Source organism: Haliaeetus leucocephalus, unplaced genomic scaffold, assembly GCF_000737465.1.
Source record: "Haliaeetus leucocephalus isolate CR32 unplaced genomic scaffold, Haliaeetus_leucocephalus-4.0 Scaffold992, whole genome shotgun sequence".
Classification (NCBI taxonomy): domain Eukaryota; kingdom Metazoa; phylum Chordata; class Aves; order Accipitriformes; family Accipitridae; genus Haliaeetus; species Haliaeetus leucocephalus.
This window is the reverse complement of record NW_010973428.1, coordinates 1,443,956-1,470,867: the sequence shown is the minus strand read 5'-3', so window position 1 is coordinate 1,470,867 and position 26,912 is coordinate 1,443,956. Positions and strand designations below refer to the sequence as shown.

Here is a 26,912-nt window from a genome sequence, read left to right as displayed (position 1 = left end):
CCCCCCCTGTTTTTTCTCCCTTTTCCCCCCCCAAATCCCCCCCCCCCCCCGCTGGGGGGGGGGGGGGGCAGTAAGTGAGCAGCTGTGTGGGGCTTAGTTGCCAGCTGGGGTTAAACCACAACACTGTCTCATCAATTATAAAACTGCAGTCAGTATATGAATTGTATAAGCAGGAAAGCTCAGGCACCTCTTGTAGTCTGGGACAGACTGTTATAACCAGGATTTTTTAATCCATTAGCTGAAGGAAATACAGGTTGGTTTAAAATGGCTACACTTTTCTATCATGTGCAAATTGTTTCTCTCTATCATAAAAGGGAGAATAATCTTACCCTGTATGTAAGTGGAATATGAAGTCAGAAGACACAGCTCAGTTTCCCATACATGCAGAATTAACTGGAGATTCCTATAAAGAGTTTATCTCCTTCTCTTCTATTGTTGTACTCCATGCCTTTCCTGCTGGGCCACATGATAAAACATTGTCCCCTGACTGTCAGACATATTTCCAGGCACTTTGTTGAAAAGGAGAGGAGTAGTAAGAAAAAAGTAGTCCCAAGTCCTCTCCAGTCATAAACTTCCATTATATTTAAAGCTTGACAGAATTATGAGTTCATCTAATATAATCTCCTGAGCACTGTAAGCTATTAAATATCACCCAGATACTGCTACATGGAGCCCAATTATTTTAATTAGACAAGAGCACTTCAGTCGTCAAGAGACTAAACTGTAGTGTGCCACAGGCATAGACCAAAATAGACAAAGTTGTCATCAAAGCCTGAGGCTCTTGCAATAGCAAGGAATTTCTAGGTGAGAAATGCCCCCCCAAATTCCCGGAGATGGTATGTAGCTCATCCACCAACTTTGGCACAGAATGTCAAGTCCCTGCCAATGAGACCTGAGAGAAAATTTTGATTTCTCCTTCAAATTTGGTGATCAATTTAATCCTGACCTGAGCATCAGAATATGATATACTCACTGGGTACCTAAGAAAAAGGAGTCACAGTCAACCAGAGAAGGTACTTTTTTTTGGAGCTGTTTTTCCAAGTCTATGTACTAAAATCAATTTACAGTAGGCTGTGGATATTTTAAATTGTGCACTTTTTTGCATTTCTTCTGTAAAGGGTTGTTCTTCTCTTTCTACAGGTGAAGACGTTTGAAGCCCAGGTAGCTTCAGCTTTGGAATCTGAATATTGAATGAGTGACAAAGTCGAGTGTTTGGTATCTCTATATGAAAATCCCTAGCACCCTTCCAGGGGACTGTTTGATCTAGCAGTTTACAAGGACTAAGATTTAGTTGATAAATGCTAAATCAACTACTAATGTGATTTTAAACCCAACTCCTATTTTATCTCAGCCCTCAATTTAAAATTTTAGCTCATTCCCTTTTCACAGACAAATTGATAAAATTGGGACCATTTCTCTTCTGCAAAACATTGGTTTACAAATCCCAGTCTGAGCTAGTTTACATTCATAGAGACCTGTTTTATGCTCTCTAGTTCCTAGGTCCATGTGTCCAGTTTTGACTTATCTTTACAAGCAAGAACTTGATTTTATCCTAGTTTTCTCTAATACAATTTCCCTGACTCAAATAGAGCGTTATACTGCTATCTGTGTTCTTATGCCAGATTACAGAGACCAGCCGCCTCCATCCCTTTATCAGGTAACTACCTCCTTTCTCTACCTTCTTGCTCTTTCTTTCTCAGAACACATATGACAGATTTTAAATTGTGAACTACTAGGTAAGCCACAGAATAATAAATCAGGCCAAAACACGGAAGACACTACACATTCAATATAAAATTTGCAATGTGCATGTACAACAGCCATTTTCCAGATGCCTGCATGATGCAGAAATCAGGGAAAAGCTATACCCTACATAAATTAAGGGATAAAGAATTTGATCACATAATATGAGACATCCCATAATATTCTGGACATCTAGCAGAGAAAACTAATGAAGTTTCAGTTCTAGCTCAGTTAGAGCTGAAGAGACTCACATGTTGTTTTCTAACATTATTTTACTAGCTAGTTCTTCCTGATTTGGGATGTAAAGGAAAAAGCAGTTATTCTTCTACCTAGTGAACCAAGCACAAGTAATTGATTTGTTCTCCGCATAAAAAGTATTTGTTTTGCTTTTGCTAGTCCTATGAACTAATGTGATCCATGTTATTAATAATGGAAACATTCTCTAGATTGCTTTATCCACTCACTGCTGACAGTTGAGTTTCATATCAGTCACCAGATCAATGAATTGCACCACTGCAAGATACGGGCAATGGAAATAATGCACCTTGACAGCAATACATAGCTTGTTAATTGTACAGTGCTATTCTGGGGTAAATGTTTTATTAAAACATCAGCATTCTACCACATCTTGAAAAGCCCTGTGTTTTTACAGTTCATTTTAAACCATGTAAAACATTACCAGAAAACCCCTACAAATCCAAAAAGAATTTTTGTCAGCCTGAGAAAGCCTGTCATATTTTAGCAATGAAACAACTTGCTTAGCTACTGAAGCATAATGTGTCAACAAGATGGAATTCCACTTTCTAAAGGCTAGAGTGCCCACTCAATAGAAGAAAGCAATACATGATTACTGCTTAGAGCTTGTGGCGCAATACTAGCAACTCAGCATTTAGCAATAATAGAAAATGTTGGTCTCATTTTCATTCCCCTTGAAAAAAATCCCTATAAAATATTATGAAACACTCCTGCTGTGAGTTGGTTTCTTAAACTCAGCAATATCTTCAGCTATTACGTTATCCATGGTAATACCTTTTTGGTGAATTTTCTTAAAAGCAAAAATTTAATGACTTATGGAACAAGGACAAATACCTGAAATGTGATAACAAAGAATAACCCTTCAATTTTACTATGGGTACTAGATAGCAGCTAGCTCTTATTTCCATTTTAGTGTTTTGCAAATGACATAAAGGTCTCAAGGTCTTTTCTTTTCTGAATTATTCCTCTGTTTTCCAAAACCTTGGAGCCTCTTATTTCTGCTCCTGCTTCAACTTTCGTTCCCATCTTAAAACTGAGACAAAAATTCAGATCGTTGTGCATACAGCCCTTCTTCACCCATGACCTTTTATTCATCTGATTATAAAATTAAAAAGATTTTTTCAGTGCAAGTATCTTCACAGATTGTCTTGAATTACCACTACTCATCTCGACTATCTTTATATCCTGAAGTATTTTAAAAGGTGCCTATTTTCTCTTTGCACACATTCAAGATTTTTGTGGTACTGCTAATGAAGAAGCGAAGCACATGTCTTGAGCAAAACATTTATACCTACATCTCTGTGTGAAAATCTTTTAGGTTAGTCAGACTTTCAAACATTTTGATGAGGCAATATATATGGAATAATGTGCCAAAACCAGACACAAGAGGGATATAAATTGCACAAAGAAAGTACATGCTGATAATGAGAATACATTGCATTAGAGCTGAACTTTACAACAGAAGACTTATAACTGCCAGATGTGGAAACTGCTTTTCACTTCTAGACTGGGTACTCTTACAAACTATTATGCACTTTCATATACACAAAATAGTTCTGAAACAGTATTTGCAAGCCAGTTCAGGTTCCAGAGGGAGCATAGGTGCAGTCACATAGCACTCCAACCAAGATATAAAACCCTAAAATAAACAATCCCACTTGAGAAGTTTAGAAGGACACACCCAACTAACAAAATCATCATTTGAATTATCAAAATTAAGTGAACAGGAACTTGTTGCTTGGAATATTTATAATTCAGACTTGTCATCTCAAAACAAAATATTTTTCTCAATTATTCAGGGTTTACCTACATGCATATTATTGTGCGTAATAAAGACATGACCAAAGATGTAACATGCATGCTAGGAAATGCATGAACAGGAGATAATGAACCACCAAAAAGTGTTTTGGAGACAACAGGAATGTGTAGTGCACTTCTCATGTAACTAACTATTTTATAGTGTCCTCTGTTCTATTAAGCTTTCTGAAAAGGCAGACAATTATTAATTCTACAAATATGCTGCAATTACTTTTGACATGTGCTTCCTTAGCCATGGAAGAAGAAGGCAAGAAGAAATCAATGGGAAAAAATTGCTGGGAAGAGTGAAATTGCCTTAGGGATTTTGTTCTATGTAATACAACAGCCTAGGAATTCTACTTATAAGGAAGACATGGTATTTATATCTATTGATTTTTCAGGGACCTCTTGCAGTCTGCAGCTTTAAAATTTCACCTGTCCTAGAAGGGAACACATCTTTAGTGAAATCTTGATGTTCTTCAATGGCATTATGCTTACAGAACAGTAAATATGGTTTAAAAGAGGTGAAATAACCCAAAATTTTGTGCTCCCTTTGCAAGGCTATAACAGTTCCTTTATCATTGCACATTTAATACACTAAGGCTGAGTACTCACTTGGGGAGTTTCACATTAGGGGATCCGAATCAAGGGCCACAAACCCATCAATTACGACAGCTTGTTCCTAAGACCATTTAAATTGTCGCCCAGACCTTAGGATAGTTTAGAGTGGTCTCAGGACCTCCATGAATCTTTGGGAGTCAGGTCGCCTAGCAAGGGATTATTGAACAACAGAGGATCTCTGGAAATACAATCTTCTTCTTGCTTATATAGACTATGCTAGGAATGAGTAAACTCAAGGGGCAATGACCAACAGACGCTCTACCTCCACTATCCCTGATCTACCATGTCACCCCATTCCAAGGGACAGGTCAACTGATATTGCATGCTGCAAAATGTCTATACCGTTGTGGAGCAAGGGCTACGATGCAGTCATGCATTAGTCAGTTATCATCCCACTGGAAGATATTGACAGGGGATGTTTTGCAAGACAGATGAGCTGGATGTGTAGAAACCAAGGCATACTTTTTAATAAACAAGTAGTATAGTCCCTTTTGAAGCTCCATTCTAACCTGCTTTTAACTCCAAACTTTTCTTTAATATGTAGGAAATAATATGCCAGTATAATATAAAACAAGACAAAAATGTTTTATTCATAGAGCTTTTGTATGCCTTGATTACCACAGCTTCTCCTGTACGCAGGCCAGCTGGTACAATATGTACTGTCTTCTATGTTTTGTTGCTGTTTTCTCATATTAAATATGTCAAAATTTTATATCTGAGCAATAAAAGTTAGTAACACAGGTCTGATGCATAGTAATGAAGGTAGAACAACAGTGTATAATGGTCATATCTTGGTAAATCAATTAATATGTTTATGGCTAATGATAAAAAAAATGAAAGATTAGGCAAGAGTGAGGTCACTCAGTGGTACCACAACATGGCTTTGGGTGAGGACTATTCATAATCATTAAAAAGATATCTGCATGCTACTTTTCAAGTCAAAATAAATCTCTCTTCTTATTCTATTTCTTTGTCTGAAAGCCTGAACAGATAGCAGTGCCTAACTGCAGAGGGTACATATGGGGATGCTTAAATTTAAACCTCTCTCCTCACCTTTTTGGTACAGTTCTGTCTAGATATTTACCAGGCTGTTTCTGGTCCCCACATATCGCTGTTTCCAAATTTCCCGACACAAAGCAAAATCCACCATCTTTAACTTTCCCAAAGGCCCTTTTAGCAAATTAAGAGCACTCTTTTGGAAACTCACATTAAGCTTTGACACCGTCGGCAATGACTTTGCAAAAAGAGATTGTAGTTCCTCATTTCACATACCAGAGAAAGAAACTGAGGAAGGAAAAATCTCTGTATCCTAGCCTGGCTCAGTTACCTGTTCATTTTTCCATGCTCTTTCAGATTTGGTTGGAGTCCTTACATGTTTGCAATTGCCTCACACAGTTTTCTCTCTGAATAATGGAATATTTATTTTGCTTCAGTCCCTTGTGGCCAGCTGTCGTGATTTAACCCCAGCTGGCAACTCAGCACCACGAAGCAGCTCACTTCCCCCTGCCACCCAGTGGGATGGGGGAGAAAATCCGGAAAAGAAGTAAAACTTGTGGGTTGAGATAAGAACAGTTTAATAGAACAGAAAAGAAGAAACTAATAATGATAATGATAACACTAATAAAATGACAACAGTAATAATAAAGGGATTGGAATATACAAGTGATGCACAATGCAATTGCTCACCACCTGCTGATCGACGCCCAGCTAGTCCCCGAGCGGTGATCCCCCCGCCCCCACTCCCCCCAGTTTATATACTAGATGTGATGTCATATGGTATGGAATACCCCGTTGGCCAGTTTGGGTCAGCTGCCCTGGCTGTGTCCCCTCCCAACTTCTTGCGCCCCTCCAGCTTTCTTGCTGGCTGGGCATCAGAAGCTGGAAAATCCTTGACTTTAGACTAAACACCACTTAGCAACAGCTGAAAACATCAGTGTTATCAACCATTCTCCTCCTACCTAGCTCAGAAACATAGCACTGTACCCGCTACTAGGAAGACAATTAACTCCATCCCAGCTGAAACCAGGATACCAGCTTATTCTCTATTTGGTTTCTTCTGCCACTCCTTTTCTAAAATGGCTGCTGAAAACCCTTTTCATTGACTGTCTTGACTTTCTCTTGAAAACCTATCCCTGCTCCCTCCCTTGATCCACCTCATTAGTTAATGAAAATCCTCATCTACTTGACAGTTGTTAGCTACCCTTATACTGCAGTTCAGACTTGACAAATCAGTTCTGTGCAGTAGACAACCATTTCTCCACAAGGGCTTTTGGGTAAATGACAGACCGTTGATGTTAGATGTAACTTCTGCTGTTAGCAAGATGTTATCAACTCTGAACTTTACCCAAAGACAGAGGTTCAAATACCCTAAAAGAGACTCTACATATCTAAAGCATAGCTTAAAGGATGACACAGACATTAATAAAGAATCTCCAGATTCACGTTGCCTTCCTTATTTCTTTGCTTACCAGCTTCAACAAGGAATGTGTCTCTAACCTAAACTGTACAGCTAAGTATTGCAAGGCATCTTTTGGTACCTTTATTTGGATGGACAAAAGGGATGTTCTTCATCTTGGGCCTTTCTTTGAGCTTGTAAATCATTGTGTACACTCGTGAGGGAACCCAGAGCTCTGAAGTGGATGTTCCTGGATTCCATAAAGAAGAGTGGAAGGCCTTAACACTAAAAAAGGCCAGGTTTTGTCTGGGAAAAAACCCACCATAGTTTAACTATCTGAATAGAAAACAACCAAAGTTACTACAGAAAACAGAGTAGAAATAAATGGCTTTCCTAACTGTCTTGGTGTCCTTGCAGGCAGATCCTTACCTTCAGCCAGCTTTCCCACAGGCAGCTGACTTCAGTGCTAGGACCCCCACCACAGGAAATCTTCTGTGACAAATCTTCCTTGAGGTTATCATTTGTCAGGGTGCAAAGGAAGATTCAAAGACACACATTTTCACCCTGTTCCATTATAGATTCTGAGGAAGGGCCTTAATGTTACCAAAATTTGGCTTACAGACCAGCCTCTTGGTTCTCATTTCAGCCTCAGTGAAAGGTACCCCCCCCCCCGTTCAAGACGTCACATAAATCAAAACAAAGCGTGAGGTTAAACTCAAGGCTGCAGTTCTGGTCGCTAGCAAGCACAGCACAGAGTCCATAAAAGGAAACAGAGCAGTTTGCTAAACCAGGCAATACATAATCCTTTATGCTACCTACACTTTATTTACAGGGCATTTGCAGATTCAGAATGATGATGAATGAAGCTGCAAAACACAGTTTGATTTTCATCACTTCAAGGCAGACAGCAGAGTAAAAATTATTTGTGATTTTATCTTTTTTAACCGATCCCTAATAGTTAATCCAGAGGCATTTCTTTTTGTTTACTCAGTCTTGTTTCTTATTACTTTCCCACCTTCTGCTTTATTTTATAGCCCTATGTCTGCTCAGTGAGTCTGGGGAGTACTCTGTTTTACATGCACCACTGCATGGACAGATAGGAAGTTTTACCAAGGTCGACAGATGCTAACCTACTCATAGAAGACAAGTTACTGTGACTTCCTAGTTCGGCAAACTATTATTCTTCTATGGTATCAGTTTGGGCAACATCAAAACTGCAATAAAAAGTGCATTTTCCACAGGAAAGACAACAGCAAGAGCATGACAATATTTTATAAATATAGATATTTTCTCTTCTCTCATAGCCTGCATCAAATGCAGTAATAATACCAACCACAGAAAGAGTCACTTAGTACAAACATCAGTTAGTCACTCTGATCTAACATTTAGTAGGTTCTTTTATATATAGATTTCTCTCTACATATTTCCCCCAAAGCTTGATCCTTGTAAAGTATCTGGTTTTTTCTACTGCCAAAAAAATCACTGATACATATGATCTGACCTCTTAGCAAAAACATTTTCAAGTGTCATCTGTTTTTGTTTTCCAGAAATCCACCATTAATTGTACATTCCCTCTGCTTAAAAGCAATTTTTATAAGAAAACAAAAATATTTCTATATTTCTTTTAATCATGTATCTTAACATGCATAAGCAATGTCACTGCAGTATCACAGACTGGTCATTCTCTCCCTCTCCTTCTTCTATGATTTATAAAGAAAGTTGGTGTTAATATAATAATGAATGGTTTGCTCAAGATCCTGTTCGTTTTTGCTGAGTGCTGGGAGAAGAAAGTCAAAGCGCATTTGGATTGTCATTTGCATAGTTCAATTTCTTACTGTAACTACTCAGCAACTTCTTAAACCAAATAAAGCAAAGAATTCTGGAATGGACATAGTCTACATGATGAAGTCACCATTCCTAACCCAGTACTATATTTAAATTGTTTATTGAGCTACAGTACCCCACTCTGCTATGAAGGGCAATTCAGAGTCACTGATAGAAAAGAAAAAAGCATCCCCCCCCCTTATTCTAACATCGTACAATATCAATTGTTTCCCACACCGCTAGGAGGAAAATGTTTGTTCTTACCCCACAGCCCATTCCGTTGCCTGGTTCACATACAATTTTCCTCACTCCGGGTTCAGGAAGCAAACCTGCTCCACAGCCAGGAGTTGGACACAGCACTCCTCCCATCTGCAGCACGCATTCCTCGGCCCCATAGCGCTGGTAACGGTTGTACTACAATACAACAGACTGGTGTTAAACTTCTAACAGCACACACACAAAAACGCCCACAAACTCTGAGCTTGAATCTATCCCACATAATCAAGTAAACCATCCTAATGTCTCGCATGCTAAGTTCAGGTTATTTGTCAAAAGTCTAAAACTTTGCACTGTTGTTAAATGGGGTGTCACTCCGCTCCAACTCACATCATATGCATCGTTTTCTGACTTGCAGCTATCATTTTCACCACCAGAAAATTGTGTGGGTATTAAATCAAGAAAACAGCAGACTGGTTCTGTAAGTAACCTCAAGAACTGTTATATTACTATAAAAATTATTGTAAACATCATAAATATAGTCCAACAACAGATACTGATAAATGCTGTACCCAGATTGGAAAGAAACTCATAAAACCACCTCAAGGATCTATAGCTAGAAGTACAGTATAATGTTTTAGAGCTAAAGGGTTCTAAAAATTGCCCAGCCAACTTTATTTTCAAAATAAATTTCATTAAACTGATTGGCAAAATAATTCTCTGATATACATTTATTTCAATGTTAGGTGTAGTTTTTTCCCAGGGTCTCCCAGGAAATTGTCTTCATTTTTGCAGTTTTCATCTAGTTCCATCCTGATAGCCTAAAAGGCTATGGAAGTGCCTCCATTTTAATGATGGAGACACTGACACACAGCAATATTAAATAACACACTCAGCGTATCCTCACTGACAAAAATGCCCACTCTAAAATGACTGATGCCATTGTAATAACTTTCCCTGGTCTAACTTACCCTGTTTTGAGCCAGAGATAAGCTGAGCAAGTACAAATCATGCTGCATACATGTAAATCACATCCACTCTAGGGTTCTGTGTTGGTGCAGTTCCACACTAGTGGCTATATAACCATTGTAAACCAGGCTTCAGATTCGCCTATAAATCTGGTCTACTGTGGAGTGAAATAAATGAAAGCATTTGGTCCTAACAGCCCCAAAGAAAACAGGAAAATCCAAAAGGCCAAAGAGGAAGGGAGTAGTATGAATTTTCTCTGCGAGCAGAATGACTTTATGGTGTGCTAAAGGAACAAACCAGAGCTTTATGTTACAGCACTCACAACAGTATTTAGTGCTTCGTAAACTTTTATCCCATAACTGCTCATGAAAATCTTGTTCCCATTTTTTTGGGGTAACAAACAAAAAATTCTTTCTCCAATCCGCACCCCTCTCCAAAGAAATCCCACAAGGAAAACTGAAGCATTAGGACAAAAACCTCATAAACAAAGTATACAAAGAATTTTAAATTACAAAGACAGGGTCTCCACTGCATATTATCTGTGTATGTTTAAGAAGATTCTTCTGCAAATGTTGCCATAACATGTCTTGTTACACTGGCTTTTTAAAAACAGTATGCGACTTCTTAAAACATTATAATATATAGACAAAAAAGTGTTGCATCATAGAAAAAAAAAATTACCAAACTGAAACCACCCACTTTTTTCAATTAACAAAAAATCCAAACAAACTTCCTTACAAAAGAAAAGCAAAATCTAAAAGGAGAGAAAGCCTTCAAAATATCACTTAGTGTATGAACGACAGCCAGAAATCCTGAATTAAGGATCTTGGATCTGGAAAATAACAGTATTTTGAGAAATTTAGAAGACATATCTGCAAAATCTCCTTGAGTGCGGGGGCTCAACAAGTCAACTGGTGTTTTTGTATGTTATTATTATGCTCGAACCTAGACTAATGGCATAAATATTTAATATCGTACTCTATCAATTTTCTGTAAAGTTTGTGATCCTTGCACTAAATACATGCTGAGTGCTCTGAATCATTCTGTTGGCCTTGAACAGAAATGTGGGCAACCAGGGCTGCAAAACTCTCTGCTGACCTGATTTTTCTTCAGGGCAGAGTCTGGACCTGAAGGTGAGAATGGTGATTGTCTTACCCCATTAAGAGGGAACATTGTGCTGGATGTGGGATTGTTAGCAGCTTCTCATTACAGAGGCAAACACCAGTGACACTGTAGCTGAGATTCTGTCAGCATTTCCATTATAAATTCTCAGCTGAAAAAAAGGATAAGCTTTCCAGTCATTAGCTTAGCATAAAAGGGCATGGAAAGATTCCTCATGTCTCCTCTCCTTTTTTTGCTTGATACACAAAAATGGAAGATAGGTAAGATAGGAATCAACCTGTCTTGCTACAGAAAGTTACAGAAAGGGAATGTCCAGTCCACCTACTGGCAAGGTGGACAAAGCCGTATTCTGTCCAACAAATTCAACATTTTATACTGGTTCAGCATGGGACTAATGCCAAATCAGTATAGCACTCTCATCAGTGATTTTCACACTATAAAAGCCAAAAAAAGATCAATTTGAAGACAGGAAAGATCCCACTAAATGCATTTGCACATCTTGACATCTAGTTACCAGCCTGTTTTCTGCCTTCAAAGTCCAGATACATTTATAAGATGTCATTTTCCAATTTCTTTTTCCTTGTGCCTGTACACTAGCTCACTTAAAACCTAACAACCAACTAAAACATGTAGTAGCAGAACATCTACACGTTTGCTGCCATAACAGAATCATACATAACACACACAGATTTATATCCTATATTCAGCCACCTGAAACAAAACAACTCGCTTTACATTAAGGGTGCATTTATAAAAGGTTTCTAAAGAACCAAAACACTTAGTCATGAATTATTAATTAACTATTTGCATATGGTGACAAATTATGTCTATTAGAGACGTTTTCTCCTATATAACGCAGCCATACATATCACACAGGACTGATGCAATCAACATGCTTAAAGTAAGTCAATTTTCAAAAGCCCTTAAATGTCTTTGGAGCCCATGATGTATTTTTGATCACGTCTGAATGAGATATTTAAGGATATTCCAGCAGACAACCACCACTGGTTTACTTTGCCTCTTATTCTTAACTGGAGAGTTAAAGTAGGATTCATTTAATTTAGTCTGGATTTCCACAGTGATGATGCTTATAGTTGCATTGGTGCTTAGGCTCCTCTTATAATTAACAGGAGAGAGAGGATGCAATTAATCTTTTCTCTTTTAGTTTTGTACATTAGCATGAGAAGAACTGAGCCCTAGGGTGCCCTGTACTATTATCTATGAAGAGAGATCAGACAATTTGCTAGATATTGACACCTGAAATTATGTGAGTCCCACAATAGGTGCTTCAGTTCCAATAATTCTGATCCTAAGTCACCTGGCCTAAGCTATTTTTGAAATCTAGGTTTAGGTACCTAAACAGCTTAGACTATGAACCACCTCACACAATTTTAGCTCTTCAAAAATTAAACATCTAACCTAAACAACTCATATAGGTTCCAAATATATTGAATGAGAAGAAACAAGATCCCGAGCAGGGAATTTATCCTGACCTACATGTGATGTCTATGATAGATGGGACAAATCACCCTGTGGAAGTGCTATAGCTGAAGTTGAGACAACTAACTTAGGCTAGATATCTAATACATAGAGAGTTGTCATTAAAAGATGAATCTAGCTCTTCCATACATTCAAAATGTTTCACAATATCTATTACTCAATTATTATCAATGTACCTCCTATTTAGAGAAGCACTCATCATATGTAAAAGGGTTCTGTGTGCACAAGTAGGAAAAATATCTTCAATTATTTTTAGGAAAAAGCCCTTATAAAGTTTAATATATGGGAAACTTGACTGAACTGGCATTCATGGCACCTGATTTCAATTCCTGGCAGTAGCACAGCCTTCCTGTGGTTTTCACGTAAGTCACTTAATCTATGCTTCTCATCAGTTCCCCATTTGTAAAGAGGGAGAATGATACTTGCTGATTTCACTGTAGTGTTAAGAGGCAAAATCCATTAATAGTCATGAGGACATCAAATACTATGGTAATGAGGTGCATAAAATTACACAGAAATCACCGGCCGTCTACTGCTGCTAGAAATCAGCTTTTGAGCAAAGCATGTCAGGCATTTATATGCTACTGTAATACGGGCCTCAGAAATAGAGGTAGGTAAATAGTTGCCAGATTCACCATAGAACCATATATTTCAATGCTTATTTGGAAAGAAAGGGTCTTTAAAAATACGATTTACTCCAAATCACTGGTGCTAAAACAGCTAAAGGTATATGAACAAGGTAGTCATAAAACATTCTAATTTTTTTGTCTCTGAAAACTGCATCCTCTTGTGAACTTTCCCCTCACTGTGTGAATTGTCCCAATTGACCCAAATCTATAGTTTTCATGGAACAAAATTTTGAGTGGAAAAAATTCCCAGCTCTACTTATGATATTTCAAGCATATCATGAAGTTTTTTCATGCAATCTTTGCTCAAAAAGAGTTGTCAGGGCCTTTAGAAATATTTTTATAAATTATTATAAATTATAGTATGACATAGACACGGAGGCTGGATAATTGTAACCATTTATTCCGTGCTCCCCACTTTCCAGATTGGGATGGTTTTCCTTGGGTCTTAGAATGGTACCAGGTCTTCAACCAGTGGAAGTTCAATCATCTGATGTTGTAAGTCAAGGGTAATATGAATGAAATCATTGGGCTGATGCAGGAATAAAACAGGTTTAACTATGGATTGCAGTCTTTTCAGTTACACTGAGATTCAGATACTAAGACAAAACTGAAATGCATCTGGATGCAAAAAACTCTTGCAAAATACACTTTGTGAACACAGTGATTCCTTGACGTGTTTTTTAATTTGCAAGTTATGCTTCAATATATAGAATCATAGAATGGTTTGGGTTGGAAGGGACCTTAAAAGATCATCCATTCCAATGTCCCCTGCCACAGCACATGTGCCTAATGCTATTCTAATTTTGCTTTTACACTTTGGGCACAGTTTTCTTTATTTTCCCTTTTTTCCTCACACCTAAAAGCATCTGCTCAGTAGTAGCCTCGCAGGGAACTTTGGACAAAAGTTTAGCAGTAGATGTAAAGCCAAAATTTCTAATCTCTGAAAGGTAATTCAATTACTTGTTTCTTTTAACTGCATGTAACGGTCTCAGAGGAAAGAAAATCTACTTTCTGGAGTCAGATTGTTTTTACTGCTCCTATAAATCAAATAACCATCTGTGTGTTTCAAAATTAGATTGTGGAGGCTGTTAGTCCATAATGTAGACTAAGCACTTTATTTATACGTATTATACACATACAAAAAAAAAAAAAAAAAAAAAAAAAAAAAATTAGTTCCATAATTTAATTAGGCAACTTCAAGTACAAACCTCTTAGTACTCATCGGACTAGTAAAAATACTTACAAAAGTGTCGTCTAAAGTATAGATTAAAAAAAGATGGACTCACATGGCTCTCTATGGTGCACCCTTACTTTATTTTTCTTGAGTTACTGGGCTCCTCTGCTGGCCAGTGGTAGGAGAGGAAGAGCAAGTTCAGAGCATCAGCTCCTTCTTGTTCCCACAGGAGCATCACAAAGGAGGCCAGAAAGAGAACCACCTTCTAGAGGGCTGGAATTTGCCTGACTTTGGAGAGTCATGGAAAATTGGGTAAGGCAGTCTCAAGAAAATATTTAGATAAGAAACCCCTGACTGGACCAATGCAACACAATTCATGGATGAAATTAAACTGGAAAAGAGAGGGGGAAAGAAAGGAAAGACTGCAGTTTGCAGAATGATATGAAAGAAAGCACAAGGTGAGGAGTATGAAAATAGAAAATAAAGAATACTGAGAAGAGAGGACACTGGAGCAGGTTGTATTGGAAATCAAACTGAATATATGAGAGGCAATAGGACGCAATGAAGAAACTGTACTAAGCACAGTGTATGGCTTGGCACTGTATTTACAAACTATTGGAAGTTTGTGATCTTCCAGCAGGTATTTGTGGGATCAGTCTGAATAGACTGAATGCTGGAGATAAACATCCAGTTCCTTCTGACCCTTGTGGAGCTCGAATCCACATTCATTTCTCCCCTGCAAGTAACAACCACCAAAGCTGTAACTGATGCAAGAAAACCTTTTCAGTTGATGCTGTTGCAAACTGTGCAACTGAGATTCACTGAAGTAGATACTGGCTCCCAGGAATTCCAATTCTCAGGTCACGAGAATGAATACATATTCCATGAAAGCAGATCAAAGTCATTCAAGGGATGGAAGAATTCCCATCTTCTACATCCACCTGAGACTCTGAACACTGGGGTTCAAATCTTCTCTCTGAATTTAATAAAAGCTGGATGGAAGACAATTCCTCTATTTTAAGGAGCACTCAAGTTTTTCATTGATAGTTATTACAGACAAGTAAACAAATGGAAATTTGGGTCCTACACAAAATGACATATATTTTGGTTTTGACAGGAAAAAAATATACTTTAAATTAGGTTTGATCACAAGTACTTTCTCCTTTCTTTCTCCCCATTTTTTATTTCAGCTCTTCAACCAAAAATAAATTACTTTTACTTGTCTAGTGCACAGACAACAAGTTAAAAAAGGAGTAAGAAAGTAGAGATACCCTGTCTATGACAAGAACTCAGAATAAAGTTCTGATAATTTGGGAGAGACAAAGCTGAGGAACTCACATGGATTCCAATTACCTCTGAAGTGGGGGAAGAAGGTGGTTAGGAGACATTCAAAGCAGATATAGCGCAGGAAGAAAAGAGATGCACATCACTGCTCATATAAAATTGCAAGACTGTAAAGTTTGTCGGGTAGTTCCAGCTATAAAAAAAAGGTGGTGTAAAGAGGATCAGGAGTTAAATGCAGTAGCTCAATTTTAGAGAGAGACTGATGGCATGGTGATGACAAATCCAAAAGGTGAGCCAAATGAGATGGACAGAAATCAGATATTAAACAGAAAAATGGAAGAAACCGAGAGATGCATGTAGGTATCACTCACATTGAGCAGCAGCTGAAGCCAGGAGGCTGGATAGGAAAGCACAGAGCTGTAAGGAAGTATACTTGTAAAGATACATATTTGAGAATACTAACAAAATAGCTTTGGTTTAGTAATTATGAACTGGAGAAATTATTCAGTGAAAATTTATTCTTTTTTTTTAACTGCATGTGAATTATCAAGAAGTAACTGGCATTTTTTCCAAGTGTAGTTATCAAAAAATCTTGACCCACAAATTCTTCAGAAGCACTTTGCTGATCATATTTGACAGTCTCCTGCACTAAACTCAGCTGATTAATTAGAATTGTCACATGACATTACTTTTGCCTGAACGGGTAAATATATATCAATTAGTTTAAGACTGACTTTACATTAATATTCTGTAGCATATACTTGAAACAAAATTCCTCTAGCAGGTATTGCAAGCACAAAAAAAATTTAAAAAAAATCAAAAGACATTTCCCTTGCCACACACATATATTGTATACAAATTCCTTTAAAACCTCAATTAATGTTAAATGATTTCTGTCCACAATATGTTTTTAATACTAGATTTCCATATCTCCTAAACTTACAGCTCACAGTAAAACCTAGCACAGGCCCACACCCCCGTTGAACAGCATGGGGATGTGCATCTGCAGATTCTCAAAACGGGATATTCCTTTGCATGAGTTTTCCCCAACTAGCAAGGAAATGGGGGGGGGGGAGGAAGAAAAGGAGTGCCCCCATTCAGGCTTGCTCAGATTCCAGGGATGTAAACGCCCACAACATTTCTAAAGAAAAAGTGAGCAGTGATATGAGTTGCAGTAGCAGCTGATAGGAGAGATCTGTTAAAATTGATCATTACCCTGTCAAAATATCAAGAAACTGGCCAATACATTCTGCAAAGTTGTCAGAGCAGATGATATAGCAGAGAAGCACCGCTATACATTACTTAGCAGCTTCTTTCCCTGCCACTAGCGTGTTATCTGCTTCTTCTGTGCTGTGACCTGTTGGGGGCACTCAGGTATAGCAGCAGTTTGCTTGCTCTTGAGTTATTTGTTTTCCCTTCCAGCCTTCAGATGTAGCTGCTATTTTATTCATGAATCACAATATTCTATTTAAACAATTAAACAAGACTTTTTTTTATCACTTTGGGGAGAAGAGGGAACTTTCTCGGAGAGTCATTAGGGAGACTCCATAACAGTTCACTGCAAGTCATCTTGCTATGTTGGTGTATTGTAGTGTTTAGGTCTGAATTGAAGTGTTCTCTCTGCTGTCTCTGGCACTGGCTTGTTGAATTACCTGCCTTCCACTGCATTTGGACAGAGGCCATATTTAGTGCATCTTTAACATATTTTTGTAAGCAGCTTGCACTATCACCACTTGTAGAACCATTTGCATTTACTTGCAGAGACAGCCAGCCTGACAGGGTAAATGACTACTGCAGGAGAGTAACTTTCTCATACTGTGCTATTTTTCAATAGCTCCCCAGTTAATAAATCTTTCATCCCAATCCTGAGTGTATCTCAGGTACCTAGGAAGTGAAGCACTTAGCCAGCAGGTTGGACTGCATCCGTTATGCTAGGGGAAAAGGATGGATTATGAACAGTGGGATCAAATTGCAAGTAAAAGCTCAACAGAGCCAAGGACAGTTAGAAAGCTTCAGGTTTTACCCTTCCTGGGGCTGCGTGTCCAGAAGACTCTCTTTGCCTTGTACAGACCTTTGTGGACTGGGAGAATCTGTGAAAAGGAGGTCTAAAACAAACCAGCCAAAGCTGCTTTTGGAGACATTTCTAGGTCAGATTCTCTGGCACCTTCTCAAAGTGTCAAGTATCAAGTGGGGTAGCAATCTGTTGCTAAATCTACTGTGTTGCATATTAAGCCAATTACTCTAGATGCTGGTTTTATGTGATAAGTTAGGTATCCATGATGCATATCATGTACCAGGGAAGCTAGTACTCTTCTATTTCAACACACAGACTATAATCACCTCTTTCCATAAAGTCTAAAAACAATTCCCTCTTTAAAAACTATCTTGTTGCCACCAACTAGACCTTAAAAGATAAGACTGTCCAGCTAGAACGAATTTCCCATCATGTGCATTCCTGAGGGCATAAAAGACATGGGAGTTTTACACGTCCAGGAGACTACCGAGAAGTTTGACTATTTGGACAACTGTTTTATTATTACAGAACTCCTTTTAGGAAATATTAGATTAATCAGCAACTTTTCATGCGTCAAGTTAAAACACAGAGCCTTTTGTTCTCAGCATTAGTTTTCCTTCAGTGCTTACATTTAGATAAAGAAACATTTTATTTGGATAGACAGATAGACAGGCAGACACATGTTTTCAAGGGGTTTGATCCTGCAAGCCGCTCAAAACCTTTCTCTCTTAATGACAGCAACAAAAATTATATATGGTCAGTATTTACAGGAAACAAATACTCGATGAACAAAAGGTAGAGACCAGGGTTTTGTATTAGGAACAGTTGCTTGATTTTGACTGAAATTTGGTTGATAAAGGTAAGAGAGTTGACGAAGCAGACTCCTCTAAGGCATCTGTCTTCCTACCGCCTGGCCTTTTGATTAAGTATCTTGAGTGATACAAAATTAACATGCCATATATAAGAGGATGAAAACTCAGCTTAGACATCTGGCATGTCTAAAATATAATGGTAAATAGGAAATAGTTATTAAGCAGGTGTGTTTCCAAAAAGGTCCTGAAGGTACTGATTCTTGGCCTTATGCCACCTAAAATTTTTATCAATAACTTGGAAGAAAACCAAGAACATAGAACATCGGTAATAAAGCTTGTAACAATTTGAGAAGAGGAAGAAATGAACATGTAACATGGATGGATAAGTTCATGCTACAGGCATATCTGAACTGTTGGTAAACTGGGTTTAAGCAAACAACTTACTTTTCAGACAGTCACATGTGAAGTTAATTTTCTAGGAACAAAATATTACCCACAATTGCAGAATGGAATTTCTGTCTGGGAAGCAGTGTGATGGATCATGAGCTGAATCTGAGCTGTGTCTATCCACCTCCAAAAGCACTAGGGCACTTCTTAGATGAATAAATAGAAATCTCTGGAAGGACAATTATATTTCTTATTGGGCAGCCACTGGTTTAACTGGAACCCACAAGTTCCTGTGGGAATGCCCACTTCAAACTGAAAGGTTCTTTCATTCTTTCTGAGACATACTTAGCTGCCTGCCTGACAAACAGACTCCCTTTTGCAATTTTTTTATTCCTGTTTCAGAAGTATGGTGGCTTTTTCTGAGTTGTATTCATAGGTTGAAGTAATTTTTTAGGATGATGATCACCTATTGCCTTGTGACAGGACAAAGGGAATTGGAAATGTAAAGGATCTGGGCACTGAGGAATGGGAGATACACAATGTGGGGAGCATACTGGGGTGCTGGTAGAGTGGTGGAAAGAAAAGAGGCTGGGATTTTTTTTTCTTTCACTACTGACAAGTATAATAGGATCTAATGTCTGCAAGTGATTTGTAAACAAAGAATGGATGTTTTTCTAGGCAATATACTCCAGTTTAAACAAGAATTAATCCAAGAAAGTCATGTTATGTGTATCCTAAAGGAGATCAGAAGAGATTATCACAATATTCCATTCTGCTTTTATAATCTGGCCTTGAATACATAAGCATTTTAAAAATAAATCAAGATTGGACATGAAGCAGTAACATGCCCCTATTATTCTTTGACTGTTGCTTGGAGTGGAAGAAAATATATGTTGGTTGATAATACTGAAATTGTAAGCAGTCTGAATAAAACAGTGTTATAATTAGTTATGATTTTTTTTCTATCTAGTATGCATGATAACAGAAAAAGACACACTTTAGATCTTTTTAAAAAGCAACTATATACATAAATAAATATAAGAAATAATTAGATAGCCATGTGAATGAGGACTTGGCCTGAAATTCCTTTCTTCATTTAGATGTATTTAATTTTTTTTACCTTGGTTTTGCAGCAATTTCTCCCTAACTGTCGAAGAGTGTGCTAACTTCAAGCAAGAGTTACTGTGGTCATCAGTAGATTCATGACAATAATGCTTTTGTAGGGACAGAATATACTTGCAGTATTCTTTGTACGTGTATGGGCTTATGGAATAATTCAAGCCTCATGGCAATATTCACTACTTGCAAAGACGTTAATTGAGACTGTAATGACAACCACTGTATCCAAATAACCCATTAGTGTAGCCAGTTTCAGAGAAAGGCAAATGTTTATAGATCAGACCCATTCCGCAAAACAACTTTCCATCTGCGTAGTTTTATGCTCCTAATGCATGATGACAAAAATTTCTCATCTGTTTAGGTGTATTCAATACAAAGAGGAGCAGTTTCATTATGAAAGTTTGAAAGAATACCAAAAATATTCCAAGTGACAAAAATACTGTATTTATTTGATTAGCAAGGCTTTCCTCAACAAATTCCTTGTACTCTCTTCAAGACTTCTCTTATTAGTGGACAGAAATTAATTATCTTTTCTTTTGCGGTTCCTCACGGTTTACATCATCCCACTTCTGAAGTTTGTATATGATCATATAATTTAATACTCTCTTAGTGCAAAGGATGGGTGAGTGGAACAGAGAAAGAAAATATTAAGATTGTATAAACAATCTTAAATCTGACACTTCCTAATGTCTGAATTTTCATAGGCACTCTTAACTCTTTTAGCCTTCATTTTCATGTCTACCACCCCCTTTTCTAAAAAGCGAAACAGAAAAAAAAAAAAAGAAAGTCCATCAATTAAATTCTATTGCTCTGCCAGTGGTCATTAGCAAGGCTGAGGTTTACAGCTCCATTCCCAGAGGCCTGCCAATGGAGCTATCAAAGTCTGTCTGGTTCAGCCCTCTCCCTCATACTCACAGTCTCTTGGTTTAGCTGTTCCCTACTTTTCCTTCAAAACTCTCCTTTTGTCCCACTCCTCCTACTCTGCTTAGCTTCACCTCCTCGTGCAGCTCATTAAGTACAGACCTTACTTTATTTACCAGTCTCTTTAGCAAGTTTCTGTATTTGGTCATTCCCTGCCAGTCCTTGGTCCCAGCTCCTTGTCAGACCCTTCTCCCTGCCATTCTGGTTTCTACTCCTACCCTTTTCCACCAGCTGGCCCCATCTCTCCAGTATCCCCAAGCTTCATCTCACTCTGCCCTCCATTTGTCACCTGGCTCTAACCAGTCTTTTGGCCCCATCAATCCTGGTCATAATTTCTTTTATCTCCTCTTCCTAAGTCCTCAGTCTCACCACATTCCTCTTTCCAGTAACTCCTTTGGCCTAGTCTGTTTTCTGTCTTTCTTTCCATTCCTGTCAGACACCCCCCCACACACACTCCCCTTCATGCTGCCTTCTTGCTGAGGAAAAGCTGAGTCTCCAAGGAATTTGTTTTTTTACTTTCTATAACAACTGAAGTGGGGGGCTGGTGGAGGAAAACTGGAAGTCTAGAAAATGTACCAGCATGCCTAACTGAAATAAAAAAAGGGAGGGTGACAGGGGAAGGAGAAGAAACAAGGTGTTCTTGACAATATAATCTGATCTAAAAAGTAAGAAACCAGACTTTGAATTAACATTTCAGGAGCTGCCTCTACCTCTGTCACAGCCCTCATATAACCTTGCGCAAGCCCCTTGGTGCCAGGTTCATTAAAAGACACGGATATTCTTATGTACAAAACAGTAATGCTGAGGTGTGAGGCCCTCAGTCCCTAGTACCTGCAACTCTTTGTCAGGCAGTTAGGCTTTAGAACCACTACATTAGGAGAGATACTTCAGAGACAAAGACGACTTGAATTTCAGAAGCATTGAGCATTTCAATTCAACTTGTCTCTCAAAGTTTAAGGCCATGTTCTCAGTATCTCTGTACGTTAATTTCACTGTTGACAAAATAATAACTATGACCACCTTGTAAGCGTTGTAAAGCATACTTCACTTACGCTTTCCTAAGATCCCTCTACAGAAATAGTTTTCTGAGTGCAAAGCACAGCTATAATTATGAATGAGAAACACACTTTTAAAAATGAAAAAAGGCCACAGAAAGAGATGGATGATATCATGAGTAGCTGTAAGTATCAATCCCTTAGTCAGATTGTTGGTCTATCTGCTGTTTTAGAGAGCCTGTTTACTGCTGCAGTCGAACGCCAAAGAGCTGTGGCAGATAGCAGATGTACCAATTAATAACCTGTCAAAGCTGATGGATAGAATGAAAAAAAAAATAACCTCACATATATCTCCTGTGTGTTTTTTTCCCCCACATTTCAGGTCATTGGGGGTCACGAGATACACTCTGCCTCCCTGGAGAGAGAGGAAACTGTCTCATTAGCGTCTATCTTTCATGATATTAAGATGCTGCCTTTGTGATGCTAACTCACCTGTTCTTCTCCCAGAATCCTGAAGTGATGAAGCTCTTTAATCAAGGAGTCCGGACAGCCAGCTGTTGGAAAGAAACAAAAATAGGCATTTTAGAGCTTCCTGTCAGTGCAGTTTCAGCATAAGATACATAGATTGAGAGAGGACAGAATATACAGATTACCTTAGACAAAGAAGATTAGAAAGATTAGCCATGGTTCTGTGGGTACCAGAATGCTGAAAACCATCTATCACATAATCCTTCCACATTTCCAAGCATGCTACCAAGAATGCTTAGAAAGGTTATATTCCGAATATTTTAGCCCTTTCCCCAAAGGACTACAAACAAAAGCAAGATGAAAAGGGCAGCACTGTCTGCCAGATACCGCCAGCCCCTTAGTGTAAGCCAAAAAGCCTGTTAAAAGAGGATCTCACATCAAAACCTTGGAGCTGGCCACAGCTGAGTTCTGATTCACACACCAGGTTTGGACTAATTTCTAAGCATAATACAGGCTTTCCCCAATTCCCTGAAGGATTTCATAAGCACCACAGATCACTTTAATTTTGGCTGTCACAAATATAACCCATTTCACAAATATGTAGTTGTCACCCACAGGTGTAATACACAAACCAACTATGCAAGCAGGGGAGCGATTTGCCAGAACTTTGCAATCATATTAATGTTCAATTGCTAGAGACATTCACATCTGTACTAGCCAGTAAGAAAGAATATGTCTTGCTAGATGCCATGCATTTTACTGACCTGTTCAGACCATGATTACCTTCCTGGCGATGAAATCCAAGGCTGCTACTCACCTTTGTACACTACCAGACTAATTGGCAAGGGATAAAAGTACAGACTGTGAAAGCAATCTGGGCTTTATTCTTCTCACCATAAATTGAAGCATCTGCTTGTGAACAGAGAAAATTCCTTAAAAGGAATTAAGAGCATAGTTCTCCCCAGAAGATGGGAGGAACTACGGGTTTTATCAACCTGCCTTTCTGCTGATGCAACTACAAATAGTTACCTCTCACTCTTAATGACTGCCATTAAAAGGATGGCAAATGAATTTGGAGACAGTAGTCAGGAAATCTCCATCAGCACTGTGGCTTCACTCAAAGCCAATGAGGCATGGCCTACACTCACAACTTCTGTTGGCATAGCTGTCTTAGGGATACAAAGGGAAAAGCGTTTATACTTGCAAGCAACATAATCCAAAAAAAGGCAAAAATTATACTAGCACAAGTCTTCTACTGGTATAACTGTTTCTACTTACAGAACTTCTTTAAATGATATTCAAATCAGCTTCTTGCTGGTAAATGCTTTATCTCCATTCAGGGGAGGTACAGGTAGAGAATGCACCATCAATGCAACTTCATCAGCAAACCCTTTTATATGTAGCCAAGGTTTAAGCATTTGGTAAGAATTATCTATTATTGGCTTGTCTCTTATTAAATATTACTATTTCTTCCCATTTAATAAAACCTATGATATTCTTCTAGACTTCTTTCCATCTACCTCTTCCCTCCTCTAGCACACAAGGATATTCATATATTTGAATGTGTGAGTTTTAGCTCTGAGTGATTCTTAATGGGTTTTTACTCTCCCCAACTTCTAGGACCACAACCCCTGTACCACCTTTAATTTTCTCTCCTCACTACCCCCATGCTTAGGCTCTCACTGTTTATTCTGTTTCTTGTTCTCAATGCATTTTAAGTTGCCCTTACTACTTCCACCACAGAATCAATGCTACACAGCATTTTTCTGTCCATTTTCACTGGGATTTACATCTCCATCTTCCAGCTCATCCAAGCCCTGAATGTATCAACTCTAACTGTCTCACTAACTTCTTGACCTGAGGCCTGACTTTAGTCCAGAGCTGTTGACTTCTCTGTGTTTCAGATCAGAACTCACTGCATAAAACACGGTTCCTCTCTCTTACCCTCAAGCCCTTATGTAATTATAAACTTTTTTTCCACATAAAATTTTCCCTGAAAATATCTGCATTTATTGTACACTGCCATAGGAATTTCTAGAGGATAATTATGATTTCATGTAATACTGCATGTTAATCTTTGACAGATGTTAGCTTTGTAACACCAACTAAACTGCTTTCTGCTTGTCTCTGCTTTTTGCAGTCTTTACAGCTTCTTCTTCAACCAATCATTTCTTTCTTCCCTCTTATCCTTTCCAATTTATTATTGACTAAATCCCTTAAGATGGGAAAGTTTCCTTTCTCTTGCTTAGCAAGAACTTTTTCTCTTTCAGTTCTCCCTGAAATCATATTTCCTGAATGCCTATTTCTCCCAGAAATCCATCCCGTTCTGCCCTCATGCATAATTTATTTTTTCTCCCTTAGGTCAACTGCTTACACGCATCCTCTCTTTCTTCCATGTTAGAGACTATAAGCACTTTGGAACCAAGGATCTTTGTTTGTAAAAAAATGTGTAAAAGTATGAAGATATACAGAGACATATATATAAACATGTATATGTTTAAGTGTTACTAGTTGTCCACTGCTGCATCCTCTTCCTAATAAAATAGTTTGTATAGTCTATTTTTCAGAGACTTGCCCAATCTAGTTTTCAATCTTTTCATAGTCCAGACTTTCACTGGATCTTGAAAGCTGATTATACAAGAGATCCTGAAGTTACTAGCAAAAAAGGAGGAGAGAGAGCTTAAAAACCATGTCACTGCTGGCGTGATGCTTTCCAGCAACACTGAGTTCAGAAATGTCAAATGTGTGCAATATTGAATTATACTGCTGCCTCTAAGAAGTCCTTTCAGATCTTCACATTGCAAAAGCCGTAATTTGAGGAAAAATGGAAATAAAGAAGAAACATGGAACACAAAAAAGAACTAAGATCGAAATGTCTTCCTTTCTTTTTGGATATTTCTGGATGTATTCCTGATATTTCCTATTTCTACTTTAATTTCTTCTGTTCTGTAAGCAGACCTTTGTAAAACATGCTCCAATGCTGTCACCCCTTTTTACCAAGTATCTGGGAGTTTTGAAAAAGTCTTGGATGATGTTAAATTGCTGCACTGTGACTAGAGACAAAGGCTACAGACAAATAACCATTCTATACATAAAAAGAAAAGAGATTAAAAAATACCTATTCTGCTGAAAAGCATTAAGAACTATTTGTCATCTCACTCACAAAACTGCCCATATATCCATCAACATATTCATGTATACACAAACACACATAGTGACTTGAAAATTATTACAAGTTAAACACAGCAGCCAGTGGGTTCACTGGCAAACTCTGCACACCAAATGTTAAAAGAAAAATGTATTTTCTAAGTCTCTGATGTGCAGCTAGCACATGCCACATGAAATAAATAATCTGCACTTTACAGATTTTTGCTATTTTGTGTAGAAAGCTTTGAGGATTAGTTCTTATGCCCTCTGTAGTACAGAAACCCTTATAATCAATGGTCTCAGCAATTACTGAAACTTTCCATTTCCCTCTTCCCAATTATTACTTGAAAAATTACAGGCATACCAGAAATTTCCACAGATATAAACCAAACCATAGGAATATTAAATAAATCATCAATAACAATTATATATAAGACTGTTAAAAGGTAATGATGCAAAAGCATGGACAATTGCCTTTAACCAGAAGGCAAAACTCAGGACTGAGGACATCTGCAGACTGATAAAATGACAGCTAAATTGTTTATTAGTTCCCTCTTTCAACTCACATTCAAACCTACGTGTCTCATATGTTCTTGGCAATGACTGTTACAGGTTTTTGCTAACTGTGAAGACAGAGGAAGATGTAAGAAATATAAAATTGATGAAAGTCTTTAGTATTTTTATACCACTATTTCCTCTGACATAGCTCCATTGACCTTAAAGCAGTAAGACCCATAAAACGAATGTGGTGTCTTAGGAATGAGACTACGTCTAAGCAGGAAACAAAGTTATGAAGGGATGATACCCAGTTCAAAGCAACAGCAGCTTTATAAACTCACTGCAAGTAATTGCTTCTATTTAAGCATTTATTACTTAAATTAAATTTAAGCATATTATTTGCTTCTAAATGTTTTGTCATATCCCAGATTACTTGTTTGAATAATTTTGTTGTTGCTTGATTCTCATATTGCTTTATTATTTAAGTCCAAATGCCGCACTTATGAATGAAAGGTACATTCAAAGTTACAGAAATTTGCAACTGTAAATTTACATTGTGGTATTCTCTTCATAAAGTTATAAAGATATTTTTAATCCATTCATATAAGTATATGTATCTCCAGGAGAAGAGTAAAGAAGCAAAATTTAGGAAGGACAGTTTAATGTCTCCTAACATCATAAATCCCCTGATTTCAACTGGCCTGAACACACATTTTCAGCTACACTTGTAATTAAACTATGATTCTAACTACTACCAATTTAATTACCCAAGTCTTCACATATTTTTTCTGAGACAGAATTAGCTTCTGGTTTTGTTTTTGCTTAAAATTATCACTTGGTATGACTTATGTTCTCCAGTGAGAAGGCAAAGGAAAAATTAAATCAACCCTTTAATATTGCATAAACTGGCAAAACGAAAGCAAAAAATGACTGCTGTTACAAATACAGCTGGCTGAGAACCAACGCAAGTGCCAGGGCCCTGATGGCACGGCCAGCCCCGGCTGTCCCTGGCCGGCCCCCCG

The 26,912-nt window shown here is 37.9% G+C and overlaps 1 protein-coding gene across 1 annotated transcript in view; it reads right to left on the bottom strand.

The window, feature by feature from the left end:
• The window catches only part of PARK2 (parkin RBR E3 ubiquitin protein ligase), a 626,120-nt gene that overhangs the window by 106,118 nt on the left and 493,090 nt on the right, over positions 1 to 26,912 (bottom strand). Inside the window, exons 8-9 of the mRNA XM_010584524.1 lie at positions 22,270 to 22,331; positions 8,900 to 9,049 (exon numbers count right to left, since the gene is read on the bottom strand). Of these exons, the coding sequence (XP_010582826.1) occupies positions 8,900 to 9,049; positions 22,270 to 22,331 (212 nt within the window). The remainder of the gene's footprint in view (positions 1 to 8,899; positions 9,050 to 22,269; positions 22,332 to 26,912) is intronic.